The sequence below is a fragment of the Eurosta solidaginis genome, chromosome X (genome assembly GCF_040869045.1).
Source record: "Eurosta solidaginis isolate ZX-2024a chromosome X, ASM4086904v1, whole genome shotgun sequence".
In the NCBI taxonomy this organism is placed as follows: Eukaryota; Metazoa; Arthropoda; class Insecta; order Diptera; family Tephritidae; genus Eurosta; species Eurosta solidaginis.
Genome location: NC_090324.1, coordinates 32428885 through 32454164, shown reverse-complemented (window position 1 = coordinate 32454164; position 25280 = coordinate 32428885). Strand labels below are relative to the sequence as shown.

General features: G+C 37.1%; 1 protein-coding gene across 27 annotated transcripts in view; it reads right to left on the bottom strand.

Annotated features, from left to right (window-relative positions):
• The window catches only part of zfh2 (Zn finger homeodomain 2), a 2927436-nt gene that overhangs the window by 1461135 nt on the left and 1441021 nt on the right, over positions 1-25280 (bottom strand). For 26 of the 27 annotated variants that reach the window (XR_010947790.1, XR_010947791.1, XR_010947792.1 and 23 more), the window contains one exon: positions 8307-9887. Coding sequence is in view for 2 of the 27 variants with exons in the window: in XM_067757915.1 (XP_067614016.1) it covers positions 8307-9887 (1581 nt within the window). In the remaining 25 variants the exon portion in view is untranslated. The remainder of the gene's footprint in view (positions 1-8306; positions 9888-25280) is intronic. The other variant, XR_010947789.1, reaches the window with a different exon arrangement.

Sequence of the window (25280 nt, the reverse complement as noted above, 5' to 3'; positions counted from 1 at the left end):
ACATCTGTTCAACTCTACTAGAATCTCTAGTGCAGTCGAGTAAAATAGAATAATATTTTGACTCTTTTATCCTACCAATCACTTCACAGGTAACTTTGTTTGACATTAATGTAATGAATTCATTTTGAATATCATGGCTTAGATAGTGGTGTGTAAGTTGTTTATTATTAATGCGGTTTAAGTGTTCTTGTAACGTAGGATCATATTTAGCTATCAATTTAAATAAGCCTATAAAGTTACCAGAATTCTTAGTGTTTTCGTCAGTTTTGAGAGATTCTATGTGACCTCTAAATGCCAAATTATGAGAGGCTAAGAAGTTTATGATATCAATTAATCTCTCAAACAAGTTGTACCAATGTTTTTTAGATTCAAGAATTCGTCTTTCGTTTTCTTGGTCTAATGTTTTTTCGTGCTTTATTCCCTTCTCTAATATTATCCATTGGAACATATATAACATATGTTCTTTAGTATTTTCATGCCTGCGCAAAACATCACCCAATTGTTTCCAATCACAACACCCTTCCTGTACCATTTGAGTTTGTGAATTGCTAAAAAGTCTGCATGGAAAACAGAAAACTTTATTTTTAGAGCTTGAATATACCAACCACCGCCGATGCTGAGTTTCACCATTATTTAGTTTTCTTGAGAAATGAAAATTGGAAAAGTGTCTATGATCATCATCTTGAGGATAATGTTCATCATGATGATTTAACTGCTGTGTGGGACCGCTTTGAACTATATCATGACGCTTAGCATCCGTCATGGGAAACATCCACAATCCCGCATCAAAACTGGCAAATGATTGCTTCACTACATCACTGGCTCTACTAGCAGATGGCGAACTTATTTCAATCGTGCTCTCTTGATTGGTACTTGCACTACTTAAGGGCAACATAGAAATTTCAGCATAAGATTTTGATTGGCAATCTATTTCTTTTTCCGATTCCCGTCGTTCGGTATCAATATTCGCTGCATCTGGAGTAATTTCCGAATTGTCAGATACAGACACATGTTGTTGAGAAGTGGACGCAAGCGATTCAATTGACTCAGTACTACTAGATTCAGCTCGACTGAGAAACTTCATCATACCTGAACTTAAAACATGGTTTGATACAGCTCTTTCCGCTCTTCTTTTTCTTTTTGCTGAACCAGATTCCCATTTTCTCCCTTTATCTCTATCTCTCTTGGTAATTAAGCCTGACATGATTGATAAATTATGAAGAAAGTGCCAATATTGTACCCGTAAAATTAGGCGGATTCTAGCGCAACAAATAAAAGCTATAAAAAAATAATAACCTCAATTTTCAATCACACAACAGTTTCTTACCTATCTCAACTTTTTAAACACTTGTTATAGTTTTAGAAATATGTGACGCTATTATTTATTTAAAGAAACGAGCAAGACTCCGTCTAAACGCGATTTGTACTTTCATTGGAAATGGCTATGCGTCAAATTTGACAGGTAACATATCATATGCACTTGTTTTGATACACAATGCTTTTTTAATAAGGGGAAGTCCCGAGCAATACTCTTTCTCCTAAAGGGGACTCCCCGCTACAGCAGCTTAAGGCCAACTAATGTTGCCGGACTAAATATAAACGAATTGTCAGAAACGTAAGGGATGAGATTTCGAAATAATTGATTTTAACAGAAATATTGATTATTTCATAAACATAAATTTGTGGCGCCGAAGATTGGAATATCTTTAAGTTAAAAATTTATTTTAAGTGAGGCGTTCAGTGCAACAACGGACACAATATTAACAATTCTCAAATAATGACATTAATTTAAATTCTAAAGTTTTATACAAAGATGGTGGGAGATTTGACATTGTATAAAGGGAAAAGCAGAAAAAGTTCACACATCTCAAGTTTCTTTTCAATAATTGCCATAAAATCATCTTCTTCGGACTAAGCAAAATTAAGATCGGTTTCTTTAAAAAATTACCAGAGGTCCTTTTTTTAGTTAAAAGTTTTAAAGGTACAATTACGCAGAAAAACGCCTAAGGAGTCAGCTAGCTTATTATAAGAACAGCCTTGTGTCGTGTTCTTAGGTATTTTTCATACTTTTTCAATTATAAGTTCGTTGTGGGCCGCGAGGCCGTGGGCGGTGGCCCACACCGCCCACGCCTTACGCCGCCTCTGTATGTAAGCTTACATTTGAAAATATTTATCGAAACCGAATTCTCAATATTTCATTTTATTTCGAAGTCTCTCAATTCAAAATTAAGTTATCAAATCTACAAAAACATGTTTAAGTTAATTCTCTTGATAAAAAACATTTCTCTGGTTTCTATGATTTCTTTACATTCTCCAAATTCTTCTTATTTCTTATCATTAGTCAAAAATGTTAATTTGAGATTTCCTCACTAAATCTAATTGAAAAAAGTTGCTCATTATACAAATTCTCTTATTACCCTAGTACTATTCAACAAAAAAAAAAAAAAACAATGTTATTTCTCAATACTATTTCTCTCACATTTAACATAATCCATACAACCTGAGATCTCTTTAAGTTTATATTTAACATAGTTTCAAACATATTTATACATTGCTCTCAGTTTGCGAGTGAGCGAGAATCACCGCTTGCACTTAATATGCAGTATGTTCACACTCGATTTTGCGCTCTCATATGCTCACAACACTTAGAATTAATTGAGTTGGTACCTGGAGTATGAACCAACAACGAAAGAAAATTGAAGTTAATGAGCAGCTGAGTATGAGAAGTTAGGAAACATATTTAAGTGGAACAAATTCTCTTTGAAATAAAGAGGAGGAAAAAAAATCTTTAGCCGAAAATCAAAATTATTTGAATGCGGTAACATAGCCTTCTTGCAACATAATCTGATTTAACGATGTTACATGGCCCAATTAACAGAGCAGAACAAAAAAAAAAAACAGAAGAAATTCAAAACCACCTGTCGCAAAAGTTTATTTAATGTTCAAAAAAGAAAACTCTTCATTATTTATTATTATTATTTTTTTTCGTACTAATTTTTAACGTAAAATTTTTAGTAGAATTTTGTGACGAGGTAACCCCCTAAAGTGGTGCAAATAAAAACATGAATTGCTGTATAGATATTAAAACAGATATACAGACCGGTTAATTTTTATTATGATAAAGTACTTTTGCTTTTCATTAAGGTAATCATTTTAATGAAAAGAAAACTATGAATCCAATATTCATCGCACATAAAAGAAATGCAAAAATTAAATAATTTTAGAACAATTTAACAAAGAAACCAGCTAATTGGATTAGCTAATTTTATCGCCCTTACTCAATTAATAAATAATCCGATTCCAACAAATGAATTAATAATAACCGTTTTTTTTTTGTTAATCAATAATTAACAGGTCTGTTACACGTACATGTGTCAAAAGAAAAGGCACTTACCGATTTATCCTCCTTCCCCTGGCCAGTTGATAGAGTATTGTCGGCTGAAGCTAGATTATTATTAGGAAGAAAACACAATCACTTTTTATTAGCACCTTTTCCTAACAACACCCATTTTCTTCTCTAGTAGTAAATTTCCTGGGCCTTTTTTTCGCTCACTCACCCACTGACCTTATTCGTTTCACAATAAATTTTTTTTATAACAAGACTACAAAACTACAAAGTAAAAAAAATGTTTTGCTGCTGCGCCTCCTGCACCTGGACGAAACTTCTGCCGATGTTAAGGACTCCAATTTCACATCTTGCCTAATTTTATTAAAGATTTTTTTTTCCTCTCGTAGGATTTTCTCCTTGCTGTAGAGTTTTCACGTCTAAAAACAGCAAGTGAAATGCTTTGGTTATCATTATTTTTTGTACTAAGTTCGCAAAAATATACATATATTTTTTTTGTTTTCTTTTTTCTTTCCGAATTTATCTGTTCTTGTATAACTTTTCGCTTCACTTCGGTAGTTGATTCTTAATTTTCACTAGATAAGTTTTAATTTTATTAACTTTTTAATATTTCTACAAATATTCACGCGGTGCCGGAGGGGATTTTAAACGATTTCATTTTTTTCTTTACTTTTTTCCCGGACAACCGATCATGATTCAACTCTTCAGCAACTGACTTGTCTAACTTTTTGTTATCCTTTTCCAAGTTAGGTAACCGCCGTAATTAAGTCGCTGGCTCTCCAAAAAAATTGTTTTCGAACTATTTTCTATTCAAAACATTGCTTACGAGCTATTTTTCCCGTTATTCGGCTGTTTTCGAACTATTTTCCTTTGAGTAGTTTTTATATTTTTAGTCTCTTCAAACCTATAGAATTTATATTTTACTCTCATACTTCCCGCTGTTATTTTAATAAGCAATCTCTCACGTAATTTCTGCAACATTTTCCTACAAAACTCCCACAGTGTATGCCCTGATGTTATAATGCCTGTTAACACCTGTTCCCACTTCTGTTATTAGAATTTATGTTCGAAATCATTATTGTAACATTAACTTGAACTTCGAAACTGCTCATATGCTGTTAAACCACGCTCTCTATTTGGGCATGCCCTGTTAACATACTACAGGTTTGCTATACCACCTACTAATAAACGAGAAGCATTTCCTTTGTCTACCGGAAATAAAATGCTTATAACTGGCGGATATCAGTTGAACCTCACAAACAATGTCATGAAATCGCTGATGAGCATCTGGGAGGCTTGTAATACGAAAGCTAGGGATCGGCGGGACACGGTCCCGACTCCCAGCATTAATCTACATATGTAAGAGAAGTGTTAAGAGGTAGGTTCATTGAACAAAAAAAGGTGGCTGGCGTAAATATATAAAGCGGTAGAGATTTTACAGCAACGTTGCTTCAAAAAATCAGAGCTTATAGAAATTCACTGATGGCAAAAAATAAATATGTGGCTTATCAAAACTTTATTTTAAACAGCTCTGGCCAACCCTGAAACGTTAAGACAAACATTATTTCCGCTCCACTCTGCATTTTGAAGTTTACTTTAAACGGCCCAGTCAACTTTCTCAACCATTTCATTATTCCGTAAATCTTCTCATTTTCCCTCTTACTCTTCGTGCTCTTGCTCTTACCTAAGTCTAACTACCACTATTACTCTTAATCTTAACCCTATATTATTACTCTTCCTGTCAACCTCTTTTTACTACTTTCCCTTAAATCATTACCCTTATTCTTACTTTTACTCTCCCTCTTCTTCTTTTTCTATTTACTTTTTCTACTTCCCTTCAACTTCCTCTACTTTTTCTTCCTATTTCCTCTGTTTTCTCGTCTCTTTTCTTTTAATATCTCGTCTGCAATGTGTGGGATATATCGAGTTTGACTCTTTTCCGCACATTACATTGCTAAGCTACTAAAAAGTAGCAAAATATACCAGGAATTTTCCGTAAATTTTTTGTTGCTGTACTACTGAGATCACCTGTCTGGGTTTATGGGTGGCTTAAACGGTTATTATTACCCCCACAATTTCAAAATCGTCTAATTGACTAGCAAACTCTTCATTAAATACATGACAACATTAAATTTTACGCCTTTGGCATATTTTCCCACTGGAATTTGAGAGGCCATTATTGCTTACAAATAAATAATAGTTTAAAAAACTAAAAAAACACGCCTTTATAGCAAACCGAACTAAAAAATAGAAAATAATTTTCAATTAAAAAGAGTTTATATAACAGTAGTAGAAGGTCAAACAATCGTTTATAGTTAATCATCTGAAAATAAAATTATAATAAAATTTAAGTTATTAACAGAATAATTTAATTCAGAGTAAAAAGCGTGGGGTGCATTTGACTACATTTCATATCTTTCCTCTCAGATAGTTGCCAATAGAATGATTGTAACATTCAACATCAAGCACTCCACGCTTTTTACTGTGAATTAAATTATTCTGTTAATAACTTAAATTTTATTATAATTTTATTTTGAGGTGATTAACTATAAACGATTGTTTCACCCTCTACTACTGTTATATAAACTCTTTTTAATTGAAATTTATTTTCTATTCGAGGCCGCGCTCGCTACGGTGGCCGTTAAAGTTAAGAAAGGCAACCCTGGTCCACCGCCATCTTACACGGATGCAGGGTGATTCCAGGGCAATGTCAAGCTAATTGCCTGTGACGACGCTAGGTCGGTAAACCTCTATAGGGCCGCCGACACGCTGATAGGGGTGGTATATACGGGCGCGCGCCTGAAGTTAGTGGAGGCGCATGATATCCCCTCACGACCAAGGGCTAGAGCCTTGGTTCCAGTGACGCCGACGGACCCAGCTGACATCCTGGAGCTGCTCCAGGAGTACAACCCCACATGTTTGGAAGTCAACCCGGATAAAACCGAGCTTGTTCTCTTCACGAGGAGGTACAAAGTACCAAATCTTACACCGCCAAGAATTGGGGGTACGTCCTTAGCGTTTAGCGATCAAGTCAAGTATTTGGGAGTCATTCTGGATAGGAAGCTATTATGGAGTGACCATATAGTGGAGCGATCCAAGAAGGCAGCAGCAGAGCTGTTCACCTGCAAGAGGCCAATTGGCACCTCCTGGGGATTCTCCCATAAGTTGACCTACTGTATTTACTCGGCCATTGTGCGCCCGATTCTTCTTCATGGTGCCTTGGTCTGGTGGCCTGCACTAGCTAAAAGTACCTATCTTAAAATGCTTAAAAAGGTGCAACGGAGTTGAGAGCTCTGCATTACCGGGGCTCTCGGCTCCACTCCAGATTCCGTTACATACATACATGGATACATAGATAGATACAGGCCAAGCTAATAAAAGCGTGTTAGAAAGGGCTCCAGTATGCTTTTTCGTAGATGTGCCATGCATCCACTTCTATCATTAATAAAGGAATGCGTTTTTCGCATTATGTGCAGGGTTTGGGGTGGTCATAAGTTCAATTGACCTTATGTCCGTTAACCTTATGTCACCCCACCATCACATTATTGCATAGTCCTCGAGCCTTGATACGTGTGCAAAGTCAAACTTATGGCCATTCAAAGTGGCAAAAAAGGCCAATTGACCTTACGTCCGTTGACCTTATGTCACCACACCATCACATTAATGCATTGTCATCGAGCCGTGATACGTGTGCAAAGTTTCAATCAAACTTATGGCCATCCAAAGTGGTAATAAGTCCAATTGACCTTATGGCCGTTCAACTTATGTCACCACACCATCATATTAATGCATTGTCATCGGTCCTTGATACGTATGCAAAGTTTCAAATTAATCAGACTTCGAAAAACCGGTGAAAATTAAGCTCAAAGGTTCCGTTACATACAGGCCAAGCTAATAAAAGCGTGTTAAAAAGGGGCACTAGCTGGGTGAGTATGATATTAAATAATAAATTTAGCTTCCATGGGATCACATTTTGGCTTAAACTTCTTAAGGTACCAAAATAGAGTAGCTATAATTTGTTGCAAACAACCTCAAAAATAACGCCGAATTGGTTATAAAATCACATTGGAAGGAACAATAAAAAAATTTGTTATCAAATTGATATAAGCGATTTGAGTTGAACTCGCTTAAGCAAAAACCAACCAGATTTCTAGGGTTTTACAGCGTTTCACAGTATATAATGAGTGCTATTGAGAATGGGCACTGGAAATAGCTCCAAAAAATCCCACTAAAAATCAAATCACTGGAAACTTCTTGCATAAGTAGCAAAAAAAAAAACAAAACGAAAAACAACAAACCAAAAAAAAAGATTATTATTAACCCAACACAAAATTTGATAAATATGAACAAAGGGGAATGCGTCCATATATTTTCTGTACTCCCTAGCAAGAAAAGATAGGCTTAAGAGACCAACAGCACATCTAAATATTCCAAATTAAATGCAGGTATTTTTCACTTTAGAGGTTATCTTTGATTTTTGGCTCTTCAGAGGATGATTAAGATCTTTCTAGCAAGGTCTATCCTGACTTAGCGTTGCTAACTCATTTGTATTCGCATAATTTAGCATGGTTTATGAATATATTTACTAGATTTAGAAGTTATAAGAAAGCTTAAGAAATTATTTTCTGACTGATCACACTTTTTTCTAAAGCTTTTTATATTGATTTTGTCAGACCTTCAACACAGGATCTTCGGAGTGGTGGACGTAGCATGCCACCGCCACCGCCACAGCACGGTGGCCACCGAAAAAGTAATTCGGATAGAAAAACAGCAATTTTTTCTTTGTGAGACACCCTATGTGTAATTTTAACTAATTATTTGACCCTTCCCACTAATTTGGAACTGGCTTCGCACAGGGTTACAGAATATAAACTATAAAATTTAAAATGTTCACAAGGGTTGGGATGCACATTAGATCAATACCACTAAATGTATATGATATAAATATTTTAGAAATCACCATTACTCTCTTGATTTGTAGCTGTTACGACCGAACACAGATCACTTGATTGAGATTTTATTTGATTTTGAAGGATTCTTATGTTTTCTGACTCGAGTCCGTTCAAGTCAGAGCTGGAACAATGTTCCTCAGTATTTTGAGTGCAATGTGATAATTCGATGTGTTTTTGAAGAGCATGCGTGCTGCGAAAACTACTTTGGCACGTTGTACATTTCGTTGCATTTCGCATTGTGTGATACAAAAAATGTGTGGATAATTTTTCTTGTGTTTTGAAGGCCAGAGAGCAATGCTTGCAGCGGTATTTATACACGTGACGCTCTGATATGACCAAACTTATGTGAGCGCTTTTATAATGAGAAATCACGGCAGTTTTTGTGGGAAATAAGGATAGACACGGGCGACTGGGATGGCTTGCAGCCAAACACCTGTGATCTCCATTTGGCAATACTATAAAATGCTGCATATTCTGTACGTGTTGCAATAGCTCTTGTTCATGTTTAAACTGCGCGCTGCAATGTTCGCAAGATAAAGTTTCATTGATCTTAGTAGCTTCCAGCGGCTGTGTCTGTGATATTGATAGGTCGGCAGTTACACTTATGCTATCATCTTCTGTTGAGCTTGAAGTGCCAACTTCCTCTTTTATTGGAATAGTTTTGGTATGTTCTATTAAGGTATTGTTACCATTAATAGTGTTGATATCCACTCTTGAGTTTGTAAACAAATGCTGCCACATGCAAGTGTCAACCAGCTGTAAAAAACGTGCCAATCCATCACGATTCACGCAATGCGTATTCATTAGATGCGTTTCTAAGGATGACTTATTATCAAAAGTATCAGTGCATAATGTACAAACCACATTAGCCATTGATTTCGCTGTTTTATCAATATCCTCAGGTTCGTCCAAAACGTTGCAGTTGGATGATTTGTTATGAAGTTGTGGTGGTAAAGAATTTTTGGTGGTCATTGACACTGTAGCCCAAGGTGTATTGGTCGATGAATTTCGGGGACTCACTTTACTTTTATTTGCAAATTCATTTCCTGGCGAATATAAGCGCTCTCGTTTAACTAGTGTTGGGCAATCGTTATCAACGGTATCTTTCTCAAAGTTTGTTTGGTTTTTGGCAGAGCACGTAGCAGTTACTGCTGATGCTGCAGCTGTAGCTGCTGCTACGGCAGCTTGAAATGCATGCATAGCGACAGAGTTAGTAGGAATACTAATATAATCTGGTTCTGTTTGTGGATGAATTGTGCCCAAATGTAATTCCATATTATACTTTGATTGTGCAAAGAAATCGCAGTTATTACATTTAAATATCACTGGAGGTATATTTTCAGCACTCGATGTCACAACTGCCATCGCGTCGCTATCGCCAAACGTGGTTGAGAAATTCGGTGTGGTGACACGCTCGCAACTTTTGCTGTGAGAACTTGCATTGTCCGATGCATTAGAGGAATTTGGTGAAGGTGAACATGAGTTCTGATCTAGTACAGCAATGTTAAAAGGAGAGTTCTCGATTGTGGAAGAAATTGAAAAACTGCCGGGAACTGACATCGCACTGACATTTACCAATTTATAGTTATCTGAAAAGGTTTAAAAATTATTTCAATTAATAATTTTACGTATATAGTTGGTAAATATATTCTTTTGCAATTTTTGGATGATATCTACTTAATTCTATCGAGAAAGTTAAAGTTTTATATTGATACGTTTTTAATGAAAAGAAGATTTCACGATGAAACCGGGTTACATAAAAAGTATAATATTACATTTTCACACCAATCCACCGCAAGCAATGCACTGACGGAATTTATTGAAGAATAGTACGACAAAAACTATCAAGAATACAAAGCAGTTTCTAATAATTTTGTTGTTGTTTTATCGTCATTTTATTGCGTACGATCGTGAGTTCGAATCTAGCTCAAGGCTTTTCCAATTTTTAACTTCTTAGGGGAAAAATTTTAAATTAGAATAAAAAAAATTTTTTTAGACAACTGTCATAACTCGTTGTACACATACGTTACGGGAGTTGTTAAACTCCTTCATCGGCAAAGTTTTGGCACCGCTCTTTAACCATTCAGCTATCACAGCAATATACAACGAGCTATGGCATATTAAATTTAAAAAAAATTTATATCGGGTTCGAATCGAGCCCACGATCTTATAAATCATCAGGCCGCCAAAACAACAACCATATTGTTATAACGTCCCAGAGCAAGCGGAAAAGTGTCAGTGACACTGTGGATCATTGCAACATATTTCGCAGCATGTGGAAATCAATTTATAATTTTAAAAATTATAAAAACAACGAAAGCTGAATGGTTAGAGCAGCGGCGCCGATGCCTATGAAGAAGCTTAGAAGCTCCCGGAATGGAGCTATGACAGTTCACTTAAATTTAAATTTGTCCTAAATTTTTTCTTACGTCGTCAAAATAATAATGGTAGCAAGTTAACCTTGAGCTCGATTCGAACTCACGATCTTTCTGGTAGAATTATCAGTAAGGATTTAAGAAACTAGTGGAAACTGCCATTTTTAACTCTGGTACAGCACTAAGATTATTATACGTCGTTTAACCATTGTATTCCTGACGGGCTTCGTTCAGTGAGAAAGAAGTCAAAAGCTTGTATTGATCGGATATGTGAATTGTATTTGCAGACCAAAGGCGACGAAATGCATGGTACCTCCCATACAACGTTTTCTTTCCAAACCACATATCCTCTCAACCGCTTTAGTCACAATACTGAAACTTGGCATAGCTGCCTCTCATACAAACTCAAATTTCCGTATTACACATATTCGTAACTATAACTATAACTACTTCAGCTAAATCACTGTACTTTGGTACCAATCCCTTTATTGATTCCCTGCAGTCAAAAGTCAAAGTAGTCAGCAAACATTCTATTCCATTGACTAAAATTTTGTGGAGTTATTCATTCCATTCATCTTTTGAGTAGTTCATTGACTATAACTTTGTGGTGTTGTTCATACTAGTTAGTATTTGAGTAATTTATTCGACTAGAATTACGTCTGTCGGACGCGAGGAAATGCGTGAGTGCTTTCTGCAGCCAGTTTGCAATGCATACTTCAGTGGACAATGCTAGATATCATCCAAATCAACGGGCCCATAAAAAAGACGAGTCGCAGCTCACCATTACCTCAACAGAGGTTAAAGAAGCCATTGAAAAGGCCAAGCCTTCCATATCAATAGTCCCAGGCGGAATACATATGCCGATGCCAAAACATTTTGGCCATGAGAGCATCAGCAGACTAGCACATGTTTTCTACATGTCGTTCAAAGCCTTTGCCATTGAAGAATAAGGGAGAATGGCAAGGATAAGCCCCCTACACATGACCGGAAATCCATCCAGTATCTACCGATAGTCTCCCTTTAGTCAGTAACGAAAACGTTGCAAGCCGTTATGATTCCCTCATTTAAACGAAATTCTTCGGTTATCCAGCCATCAGCATGACTTCCGTAAAGTGCATATCACTACCACCCTTCTGAACTCCAATAACACTCAGCATAGGTCGGTGCTAGTGCAGCTTGGTCTGTTTTGACACAGTCAAGTACGACTGGCTCTGTTGGCTCTATTTGAGCGGCCGACCAAAGTCGTTAAACTTTAGGAACGAAAAATTTTTATTTAACTACAAATATATATTCTGAGCTACAATTGTAATTGTCTTCCAATTATAATTTTCTGAACTTCAATTTAAAATTCTGGACTTCAAATTTGAACTTTCTTCAGTTGCAGCTTTATGAGCTTTGATTAAAAATTCTGAACTTCAATTGTAACTTTCTGAAATTCAACTGAAACTTTCTCAACAAAACTAAAAAAAGTTTTAATTAAAAAATAGGCGGTCAAATATCTGGTTTTGATATTTAGTTGTTTAGCTTAGCTTTGATATTCATTGGAGTCATTTTTTGTTGATTTGTCATAATTTGTAATTGATTATGAACGTATTTTGATTTGTGGTGATTTTAATGTGAACCTACATGTTAATGATTCCTACAGTAGTAAACTACTTAACCAGCTTGCAACAGCAGGTCTATGTGGTGTCAATAGTGCTAACCGGACGATATTTGACAATAATTCTGTACCCAGTCTTCTTGATTATTTTGTAACTTGTGATCCCTGTCAAGTCCTATAATTTCAGCAAATATCTTTTGTTTCTGACCACGATTTGCTTTTCTGTACTATAGATGTTGATATGAACCGTTCTGACTTAGGTTGCACGTTTGTGTTTCGTGATTTTAAATCTTTGAATGTTAATGCGTTGTATTCCGATATTTGTGGTGTTGATTGGACTGATTGTTGGTTTCTTGACACAGTTGATACCAAGCTAGAATTTCTTAATAATAACTTGACCAGATTTTTTAATATGCATGTGCCTATTCGTTGTAAAAGTGTTAGGTTAGGTTAGGTTCAAGTGGCTGTCGTCCACATTAGAGCGGCACACTTAGACCTTTATAGGCCCATTGTGAAACCACACGGATTTGTTCCAACTCTCCTAATCAAAACACTTCGGTGAGTTTATGAAGCTAACTAAGCATCGTGTATTGACCCCAGCTATATCAGTCAGATCTACGAGAAACATCTTGCCCATAAAACGTTTCCTTCTTCTACCGAGCGCTGGACATTCACAGAGTAGAGGCCTAACAGTTTCAGGCTCTTCTTCGTTGCCGCAGCTTCTACAATAATCATTAAATGGAGGTCCAATCCTTTCCGCATGCGGTCCAATACAAACATGACCAGTGAGAAGACCTGCAACTAAGGAAAGATCCCTCTTACGGAGGGTGAGGAGCTCTCGCAATCTAATCTCATTCCATTCCGTCCATGTGAGTTTTGCTGTGTGGCATCTATCATGATGCTTCCACCTGGCTCCCACTTCCATCAGTAGAGCCTCCTTTATATTAAGCTTCAGGTGGAGAGCGGCATGCCAAACCTCTTCCAGGATGACGAAAGTGGAAGGGAGGTAACCTTTCTTGCAAACTCATCCGCCATCTCATTACCTGGTATGCCCTTATGTCCCGGAACCCATACCAGGTGCAGAGTAAACTGTTCAACCTTCACGTTAAGTGATCTGCAGTAGCCTACTACAGTTTCAGAATTAGCTGTGACAGAGTCAAGGGTTTTCAGTGCTGCTTGACTGTCTGAGAAAATATAAATGTACTTTTGAGAGACCGCCTTCTCCCCAAGGTAGTCCACATCGTCTTGTATGGCCGCAAGCTCGGCCTGAAATACGCTACAGTGATCCGGAAGGCAAAACAATCTTTGTATCTCCAATCGTTCCGAATAGACACCCCTTCCGACCCTGTTATCCAGTTTAGATCCATCTGTGTAGATTTGAATGCTGTTAGTGGTCCAATCAGGTTCATTCACTCACTGTTCCCTCTCAGGCATTAATATCTCGTATCCCTTGGTAAAGTTGGAATGTGGTTTGCAGAAATCTCTTCATTCTGCTATGCAGAATCTGTCGAGAATTTCAGCATATTTGCAGTGAGATCATGTGGTCAGTTTCCTCAGCCTAATAACTGCTCACGCTGCATATTTAATGCCTACTATATCTATGGGTAGCAGGTTCAGTATTATATTCATAGCCTCCGTTGGAGTTCTGCGGATGGCGCCGCTTATGCATAGTAGTGCAGATCTTTGCACCTTTTGAAGAGCAAGAACCGTCGAGGATTTATTCAGGGTGGGCCATCATACCGCCACTCCATATAGCAATATTGGCCGAACTATGGCCGTGTATATCCAATGTACTATCATAGGGGACATACCCTTATGCACACGTTCCGTGGTGTTTTGTGTCCTGTTCAATTTCTTATCAAGTGTGAGCCCTGGATAGTTGGCGGACTCACTTAACTTAAGCACTGTGTTTGCCAGCACTGGAGTTGACAGACGTAGTATCTTATACCTCCTCGTAAAGAGCACCAGATCCGCTTTATTTGGGATCTAGACCAGACCATTATCAACGGCCCATGCTTCGACCCTTCTTAATTTCACCTGCATCATATCGCAGAGAGTTTGTGGCAACTTCCCACTTATCACAACGGCAAAAATACTATGGCAAGTGGCGCAAAAATAGGAAAAATAATTCCTGGTGTCGATACAAAGAAGTTCGAAATGAAACAACAGCTCTTATCAGGCAGGCAAAGTGTAGGTACAGTAAATCAAAGCTAGATCCCTCACTTTCATTTAAGGAGCTGTAAAGAAACTTGAAAAAGTTTAAAATACATCACAAGGATAGCACGGAATGTGAAATAGATGTGGATCAGCTAAATGACTTTTTTGTTAGCGTTAACAATGCCAATGCTCCAGCCCTGCTGAAAATTACTCCTCCTATGTCGGCGTTGATAACAAATTTCAATTTGATGCAATTGGCGAAGTCTTTTTTAAGTATGAAATCAAACGCCTTGGGAGAGGATGGAATCTCTCTAAGATTTATTAAGATCGTAATGGAGTTTGTATTAGGTCCGCTTACACACATCATACATTTCTGCTTCACCTTCTCATGTTTTCCCACGATGTGGAAGAACGGAATTATAATGCCTATTGCAAAAAAGCTAATGCGACGTGTGCAGGTGATTATAAGCCTATCAGTATACTGCCTACATTCTCGAAGGTATGTGAAAATTTAATGGCAGCACAAATTTTTAACTTTATCCAGCAAAATAAATTACTCAGTCCGTTGGAATCTGGCTTCAGATCAAAGCACAGCGGCTCTACAGCAATAGTTAAAGTATTGGATGATATAAGAACTAGTTTTGATGCTGGTGACCTAACACTTTTTTATTTACTGAATTTCCCCAAAGCATTTGATTCTGTGAATCATAAGCTGCTATGTACGAAGTTGAAGTATTACTTCGGATTTGAGGATAGCTCAGTCTAGCTTATTGTCAGTTATCTTAAAGATAGGACGCAGAAAGTTAAGACAGCAAATTCTCTGTCGCAGTCTAAACCTGCGTTTGCTAGCGTACCACAAGGGTCGGTCCGTGGTCCACTTCTTTTTAGTCTCTTTGTGAATGATATTTTTGATGTGTGCCAGTATGTCAATATTCAATTGTATTCGTCGAGTCGTATTGGTCTTGTTGAAGGTATATATTTCTGTTTGGGCTGGTGAAAATTCGTTGAGTTTGAATGCATCTAAATCTTATGTTTGGCTATATGTCATACTGTAGTATATAATATTGATATTCCTGCGTTGTATATTGGAGCTAGTCCACTTAAACTTATTGACAGAGTAAAAAGTATAGGTTTTATTGTGAACTGTAAACTTACTTGTATTGACCATGTGAACAGGGTAGTTACCAATGTTTGTGCCATATTACAGAAGTTAAGAATCTCGGCCCCATTCAAACCCGTTGAAACCAGGCGAAAACTTGTGCTGCAGTTTATTTTGTCGCATATAACTTACGCTGAGGCAGTATATGTTAAAATGGACTCAGTGTCATACAACAAAGTTGCTGTAGCGTTTAACAATGCTACGAGATACGTTTACGGGATTGACAGATATGATCACAGATGGCGAACGAACTTTCTTGTGTGCAGCCTTGAAAATTATCTAGCCGCCAGGAATTGCATCTTTTTATACAAATTATTATTGTGGAAGACACCAAATTACTTATTCAAAAAGTTGAGACCAGTGAGACATCAGAGTCTGGTCGTACCATCGCATAATTACTTAACCTCATCTAGACTGTTTTTCATTAGCGCTGTTAGATTATGGAATTCAATCCCAGATAATGTGAAAGCTGGACTAAATAGATTCAACTACAAGGCTGTAATACTTAAGTACTTCAAAACTGTATAAAAACAATGCAAAAACGCTGTAAGGGTGTTTAAGATCTCTGCTTCTCTTTTTCCCCCTTTTTTCACTTTGATTTTAATTATGTTTGCTTTTGTTAAGGTTTAATTTATTCTAAATATGTTATTTAGATTTAAGTTAGGATATACATTAGACTGGGTCGAAAAAGAAAGTTGCTAATGTCCGCCCCTAAATTTAAAGATTATGTTGAGCTGACCTAATCATGTGAAAACGACTTCATAGCTTAAAAGGACATTAAACGGGAATGTGAAGCTTCTCAAGGCCAAAATAATGACATATAAATTTAAAAAATCGGACGTCAAATAACTAAGTTACAAAGAAAAAACCTTTTTGGCTGTATTTCGAAGGATCAAAAAAAAAAAATAAAAATATTTCCGAAACCCTCTCAACATAATCTTTAAATTTAGGGGCGGACATTAGCAACTTTTTTTTTTTGTATGAACCCAGTCTGTTATACATATTTGTACTGATTTATGTTTAATAACTTAATTGAAGTACTTCTAAAAGACTATATCTGGTCATACTCTGTACTACGTTGGTAAAAAATAAATAAATGTAAATGTAAATAAATGTAAATAAGAACTATGTTCCTTAAAGTATAATATTATGAAATGAAATTGAGTTTATTTACCACAATTTGAATTATAATTTTTTAGGTTTTATATATAAGTAAATTTAATTTAAGTTATTTCCTAAGTTTATATATTTTGAGGTGATATATATGAAGCGAGACATATGTAGCTACTTTTATAATTCAATTAAGTTAATCAAAAATGCATTTGAACTAGCTTAGCCATTTTGAATTACACTTTTTAAGTTTATATATATGTACGTATTTTTATTCAAATTTATTTCTAAGTATAATGTATTGAATTGGTACATTTTAAAGTGATATGTGTATATACATACTTTTTATATATATGAAATATAATGAATAAAATGAATTTGACCTAATTTATCAATTTTCAAGTAATTTTTCAACCCGACTAGGACTAGTATATTAACTAGTAAGATGCCGATGCATATATCGAGTAGTATGTCAACTGGTATTACAATGATGCATTGACTGAGTAGTATGCCAAATGGAATATTGATGTTGAACACATTAATAATTGGTATGATATTTGCGTATATAATATCTAGATAATGATGGCCCAAATGCTGACTTGTATGTTAATTGGTATAACCCTGATGGGTATGCTGACTAGTATGGCATCTGGTACGATGTTGGTGTATATGATGACTAGTTTTTCAATTGGTATGATGCTGACGCAGGGACTGGCAATCGATATTCCGTAGGATATCGCCCTGTTAAAAATACCAGTTACTAATATGGAAAATTACAGAACTCATACTAGTTGGGATTTTTGAGATTTAGAAGAATACCAGTTCTAGTATACAACTAGTTGGTTTGACTGCAGGGTTATATCAAACTTATGACAAAAAGTGGTAGACCTCGCAATGCGTGTGTGCACCCACTGAACTCTAATATGGTATCTATCTATCTATACTTAAATGAGTGGCATCTAATCATTGATACCTGGCAGATGCCCAACATCGATATAATATTAGTGGAGAAAAGAAGGAAGCATTTACTTACATCATGCATCTACGTACATCAATATAATTTGGTTCCAATGCCTTTACTGATTTTATCAAACTTTTAATGAAGAATGGCAAATCTTGCCCACAGATTATCTTCCTTCGGATCAAATATGCACCAATTTGTAGGAAACAGAGTTATTCGGTGTAAAGGGGGTAGTTTTGACATGTAGGGGCGTGGGATCTGATACATATAGCAATACATAGAAAAAAAAATATTTGTAAGGGTAGAATTAGAGGTGTGCCATATACCATACAAATTTATTAATGTGTATATCCGTAACCACGAAATGTGCATCACGAGTATTTGCTGGATATTAGGGGGGACTCATTAAAGCATATACATTTATAATGTGTAAAATTATATCCGTTTACTCACATTGTTATATGAACGCACCCAGTAATGATCTTGATAAACTTAATTGTCGATCAGCTGTATTATTGTCGAAAAAACAATTGTGATTATTGTACAAATTAAAAAATGCCAAGGTCAACTGAAAAATCAAAACTAAAACGTGTTTAAGAAGATATTGTAAATGACTTGCTGATGTTGGAGATTTCTGATGAAAATTACTGCTGTCATGTCTGCAAGGTTGCATTCCTTCGAGTTTACCGCGTTTACACAATGAAATGTGCGCATAAATTTATACAAATTGTGTAAATGATTTTTCATACAAAATTTGACAGTTCATTTATATGTTTACACACTTTAGAAGACATTTATAAGGTTTAATTAGTCCCACTATTGTTAATATGGAAAGTGTTGCAAAAGAAAGTGTGTACTCATAGAATTCTATTGTCATATCTTCGGCTTTGAGTGTAAACATGCGAAGTAACATTTTTTTGAGCAAAGTGCTTCAATACCAAATGCCTAGCTAGTGAAATTTGGTTTGGAGCTTCTGTTTTTGTTGTACAGAGGAGTACAATTTATGCGAAAGGTAATGAGGTACATCTCAAAACAAGAGATATTTATTGGTCCCAAAGCTTATTACGGAGTCATAATAAGCATCCGATGCCGCTTCGAATGGAAACATCAGCTTTTCACAAACCCTTGAACTCCCCAAGCACCCATCATGAACTGTGTCGTGTGTTCCATGATGTAAAAAAAGCCTTTCGCCACACTGGTTTAACCCCATGAGAACATGTATCTATAGCCATCATCCAGTGAGTTTTCTAGTTCCGTATCACGTTTGATTCTGACGGAAATCCTCTGGATCATTGGGAGGCTAGAGAAGCAGAGACAAAAAATTAACAAATTATTTGGATCACAAGTTGAATTTCAGTTGACATACAAAAACAAATTTTTATTTCGATTTTAGCAATTGCAAACCAGCGATCAAATAAGATGATGACTATATTTTGAATCTAATTATAGTTTATTTCTTTCATATAATATTATATATATCTATTTTGAATTTTTAGATTGATACACACATAAACACGTAAAAACAAGCTTTCAAATCAAATCAATATCATATACCATTTATTATGTTATATCTTTTTTGGGGTCATATACTTTATTTATTTTATAAATATCTTGAATATCATATATTGAAGACGTATCACTTACTTCACGTATTTCTCTTTATTTTTATGGTTTTTGGGAAATATTTTTTTGTATATACCCACATCAGTAGTATAGCGGTTCTGGACCACATTTTGTATGTAAAGCTCGAAGCATGTCTCACCCTAAAAACTCACGGTTTTTGGACCTGTCTGTCAACAGTCTGGCCTTAGGAATGGGACCAGTTCATTATTTTCGGGCCAGTCTAGGCTGAGTCTGACCGAAGGAATGAAACCAGGTCTATATTTATCTTGACCTGAAATTTTTTTCACCTCCCAAAATCATTCAACATTTCCGCTAGGTGGCGCATACGTTTTCTCGGTTTGTGTTCTGGCTAACTTCCGCTAGGTGGCGCATAAGAAAAAGCTTAGTGGTGTATAAGAAAAAGCTTAGAGCTTTATACCTTTAGCAGAGCTTTGTCGTAAACATGACAGCATATAAATTATATATATATGTATATATATATGTATATCAACAAACCGCAAAATACATACCGACACAGACATTTCCATCCATATACATACATTTAGATAAGGGCTATTTGTCTCAATGCATATTTTTACATTTTTAAAGGGCCGCAAATTTTTAAATGTCCCCTCAAATTTCTGATGAGTCCTAGACTTCACCCGAGCCGTTTTAAAGATTCCCATAGATTTCTAATCGAGCGAATGCTCCCCAATCCCTCCACACACCCGCCTTTTTTCTCGTCTACAAAAAGTAGCAGTTGGACACCTGTAGTACCGCCCAACCCCCCAACCCCAACCCCCAACCCCCCAAACCCAACCGCTGCTGATTATAGACATATTCCACATTATGAATCAAGCACTCAAGGATTTAAAATCAATTTCAAAGGAAAAATTTCAAAAACCAATACTGAAGGCGATTGATGTACCAATTAATAAAAAATTAAAAATAGTAAAGGCCTTAAGAGTGAGGACAAAGTTTGGGGAGAAGCTAATGATAGAACTGGATGATACTGTTCTTTTTCTTCCAAATTCCTACAACTCCTTAGAAGATTCAACTATTGAAACAATATATAAGAATACATTTTAAATAGAATTGATTAAACCCTGGAGGGTGGAGCCGTGTGAAGAAGTCCACGAAAGTGGGGAAAGCTTCTGACCGCCATTCACCTGGGAACGGCCAGAGCGATTCTTTTGCATGCGGTTCAAGCAGCTCACTACTGCCGGTCGCTTGCGGCCAAGTATCCTCTGGGTAGCCGCTAAACATCCGTTTAGCGGTGAGCTAATGTGAGAAGGCGACAAACTGGCTAGACCACTCTGACACAATCGGTTAAAGGGCTAGCCAGGGGAGATCTCATCGGCAGCGTCTGTACACCTCTAGGTGCGGCTGCAAGCGGGCGTCTGTCCTGGAGCAAGCGGCTCGCTATATATACGCGCAAGTAATATTTTTACGCCGCTGAGCGAGTTGTGCGCTGGGCTTGGGACCCGCCACGTAAAACCATACTCCAATGAAATATAACAACAAGCCTCGGATAAACTCTCTATTGATGACGACCATGTCAAACGTTTGAAGGACAATGAATTGAAGGCATGAGCCTGGAACGTCCGCTCTCTGAATGGGATTGGTGCAGATGCCCGGCTGGTTGATGCCCTCGTCAAAGCAAAATCTGACATCACCGCCATCCAAGAAATGCGTTGGACGAAGCAAGGAAGAAAGAAGATCAAAAATTGTGATATCTATTGGAGTGGCCATACGAATAAGCGCACTTTCCGCGTCGGGTTCGTGGTGGGAGAGAGACTTTGTCGCCAAGTGCTGGCGTTCACGCCTGTGGACGAGCGTCTCGCCGCTATCCGAATAAAAGCAAAATTTTTTAATATATCATTCATCTGCGCCCATGCGCCGACAGATGAGAAAGACGATGAGGTGAAAGATACTTTTTATGAACAATTAGAACGCACATACGAGCGCTGCCCACGTCATGATATAAAAGTCGTGCTTGGCGACTTTAACGCCAGGGCGGGCAAAGAAGGTGTTTTTGGCCCTACAGTCGGAAAGTTCAGCCTCCACAATGACACTTCTCCTAACGGACTGAGGCTGATTGACTTTGCCGGTGCTCGAAACATGCTAATATCCAGCACGATGTTCATGCATAAAGCTACATGACTGTCTCCTGATCGAAATACTCGCAATCAGATCGATCACGTTGTGATAGACGGACGGCATGCCTCCTGTGTTTTAGATGTGCACACGATCCGAGGACCTAACATCGACTCGGACCATTATCTCGTTGCAGCCAAAATACGCACCCGCCTCAACGCGGCAAAAACCAAGGAACAAAGAACACAAAGAAAGCTAGACGTCGGAAAGCTTCAATCACAACAGACTGCCAACGATTTCGTAACTCGACTCTCACACCTGCTCTCTGAGAGCACAACTCATTCTGAAGGAATACAGGAGCAGTGGGAGTATATCTCCAAAGCACTTCGTACTGCCGCCGAGGAAAAAATTGGTTACCGGCGGCCACAAAAAGACAACTGGTACGATGAAGAATGCCGCGTTGCAACCGAAAGAAAAGACGCTGCCTACAGGGCTACGTTAAAAGCGAGCGCGACAAGAGGAGTGTGTGAACGCTATCGTCAGTTGAAAAGGGAAGCGAGACGCCTTTTCAGGAAGCAAAATGCAGAAGCAGAAAGGCGTGAATTCGCGGAGCTTGAGCTGCTAGCCACCAGGAATAACGCCCGAAAATTTTACCAAAAAATACGGCGAGTACGCGTTGGCGATGGCGAGTACCGAAGAAGATTTAATGTTGAGCTGTACGAGCTATGCGCAGACATCAACATAGTCCAGCGAATTAAAACGCAGCGGCTGCGCTGGTTAGGCCATGTTATGCGAATGAATGATGATGCTCCGGCCAAGAAAGTGTTCTTATCGGAACCCGCCTATGGAAGCAGAGGTAGAGGGCGGTCTCCACTCCGTTGGAAGGACCAGGTGGAAAACGATTTAAACTCCCTTGGTGTTACCAATTGGCGCCGGTTGGCGGAGCGAAGGAGCGACTGGCGCGCCTTGTTGGACGGCCATAACCGTCTAGACGGTTAAGCGCCAATTAAGTAAGTAAGTTAAACCTGGTGAAAAATTTAACTCACCATTATTTTAATTTTATACAGAATAAAAAAATTTTGAATTATTAATTTTAATAGTACTTTACTGTAATATATTTAGGAATAAAATAAGCAATTCATATTTCATATTTCATATAATTTATTTTTATTAAATAAAAATTTTAAACATAATTGACCACATATTACTGTGTTGTATTTTTGTTTCTGATCATATCTCTGAGCAGAGCTCACAGATTATATTAATTTTGTTCGCATAACGGTAATCCTTAACGGCATAAACTAATCGAGATAGATATAGACTTCTATATATCAAAATGATCTTGGCGAAAAAAGAAATTCATTTAGCCATGTCCGTCCGTCCGTAAACACGATAACTTGAGTAAATTTTAAGGTATCTTAATGAAATTTGGTATGTAAGTTCCTGAGTACTCATCTCAGATCGCTATTTAAAATTAACGAAATCGGACTATAACCACGCCCACTTTTTCGATATCGAAAATTTCCAAAAACCGAAAAAGTGCGATAATTCATTACCAATGACGGATAAAGCGGTGAAGCTTGGTAGATAGGTTGACCTTATGACGCAGAATAGAAAATTGGTAAAATTTTGGGCAATGGGCGTGGCACCGCCTACTTTTAAAAGAAGGTAATTTAAAAGTTTTGCAAGCTGTAATTTGGCAGTCGTTGAAGATATCGTGATGAAATTTGCCAGAAACGTTATTCCTATTACTATAATAAAAATTAGCAAAATCGGATGACGAACACTCCAACTTAAAAAAAAAAAATTTTAAGTAAAATTTTAACAAAAAATTGATTATCTTTACAGTATATAAGTAAATTATGTCAACATTCAACTCCAGTAATGATATGGTGCAACAAAATACAAAAATAAAAGAAATTTTCAAAATGGGCGTGGCTCCGCCCTTTTTCATTTAATTCGTCTATAATACTTTTAATGCCATAACTCGAACAAAAATTTACCAATCCTTGTGAAATTTGGTATAGGCATAGACTCTATGACGATAACTGTTTTCTGTGAAAATGGGCGAAATCGGATGAAGTCACGCCCAGTTTTTATACACAGTGTACGGTCCGTCCTTCGGCTTGGCCGTTAACACGATAACGTGAGCAAAAATCGATATATCTTTACTAAACTTAGTTCACGTACTTATCTGATTTGGTATTAAAAATGCGCGAAATCCGACTCAGACCACGCCCACTTTTTCGATATCGAAAATTTCGAAAAATTTAAAAAATGCCATAATTCTTTACCAAATACGAAAAAAGGGATTAAACATGGTGATTGGATTGGTTTTTTTGACGCAAAATATAAATTGGAAAAAACTTTGCAAAATGGGTTTGACACCTACCATATCAAGTAGAAGAAAATGAAAAAGTTCTGCAGGGCGAAATCGAAAGCCCTTGGAATCATGGCAGGAATACTCTTTGCGGTATTGCATATATAAATAAATTAGTGGTACCCGACAAATGATGTTCTGGGTCACCCTGGCCCATATTTTCGTCGATATCTCGAAAACGCCTTCACATTAACAACTAAGGGGCACTCCCTTTTAAAACCCTCGTTAATACCATTAATTTGATACCCATATCATACAAACACATTCTAGAGTCACCCCTGGTCCACCTTTATGGCGATATCTCGAAAAGCCGTCCACCTATGGCCCACTCCCTTCTAAAATACTGTTTAATACCTTCCATTTGATACTCATGTCATAAAAACACATCCAGGGTAACCCTAGGTTCATTTTCCTACATGGTTATTTTCCCTTATTTTGTCTCCAAAGCTCTCAGCTGAGTATGTAATGTTCGGTTACACCCGAACTTAGCCTTCCTTACTTTTGTTGTTGTGATTATTTACGAACAGCATAGTGATGCTAATATGCGCCACAATATATAATGGAAACGTCAAAAATATTTTCAAGGTTATCAAACTGGCAGTGAATTTTTCATTGCATTACCATTCGTACAAATATGTAATTTTTGTAGAATGTTTATGGACGATAGGAAGACCATTTTCATGAAACTCGAATTTTGCTACTAATATTTGTGAAATACTTTGCTGGATTAAGGGACAAGCCGTGTAAAATGGTGAAAAAAGATTATTGGTATAAAGAATTTTTTTTATATGTCACCCTGATTTAGAGGGGGGCCTGTCCCCTCAGTACGCGCATCAGCGCTTTTATTTTATCACTCCACGCCATTTGGAAATGAAAAAAATCTCAATAATAAGAAAAAGCTTCGCTTCATTTTATCTTCATTATTTAGTGACAAACAAACAGTAAGAAAAAACAGAAATTCAAGGGATTTTTTTTTTTACTTTCAGCCAACAAGAAATTTTTGCACAACCTTTTTTCTGTGTGCAGCAAATCTATTTTTAACGTAAGCCCAACTACTAACTGCAATCATTAAGAGTGCAACAACATTGAAAAAGTTGCTTTGTAGAGCAGAGAAGTAAAACATTCGCTGAACTGATGCTATTTTAAGAACGAACGTTAAAACACCAAGTGACCAAACAACAAAAAAAAACCTGTCAAAGACAACTAAAACTCGTAGAGAAAAGAACAAACGCAGGCAGCATTAACCGAAATAGTGACTGTGGCCATGCACTAAAGCTGATTTGGCTACATAACGATTGATATTATATACACCATACCATATAAGCAGACTATTAAATGGAATTTTTTTGCTAAAGAACACGTTTTTAGATGTGACAAGAAGAAGCAAGTTGGCCGCCGTGGTGTGGTGGTAGCATACTCCGCCTACCACACCGAAGATCGTGGGTTCAACTCCCGATCAAAGCAACGTCGACAATTTAGAAAACAGTTTTTGTAAGAGGGGTCGCCTCTCGGCAGTGATTTGGCAAAAACTCCGAATATAT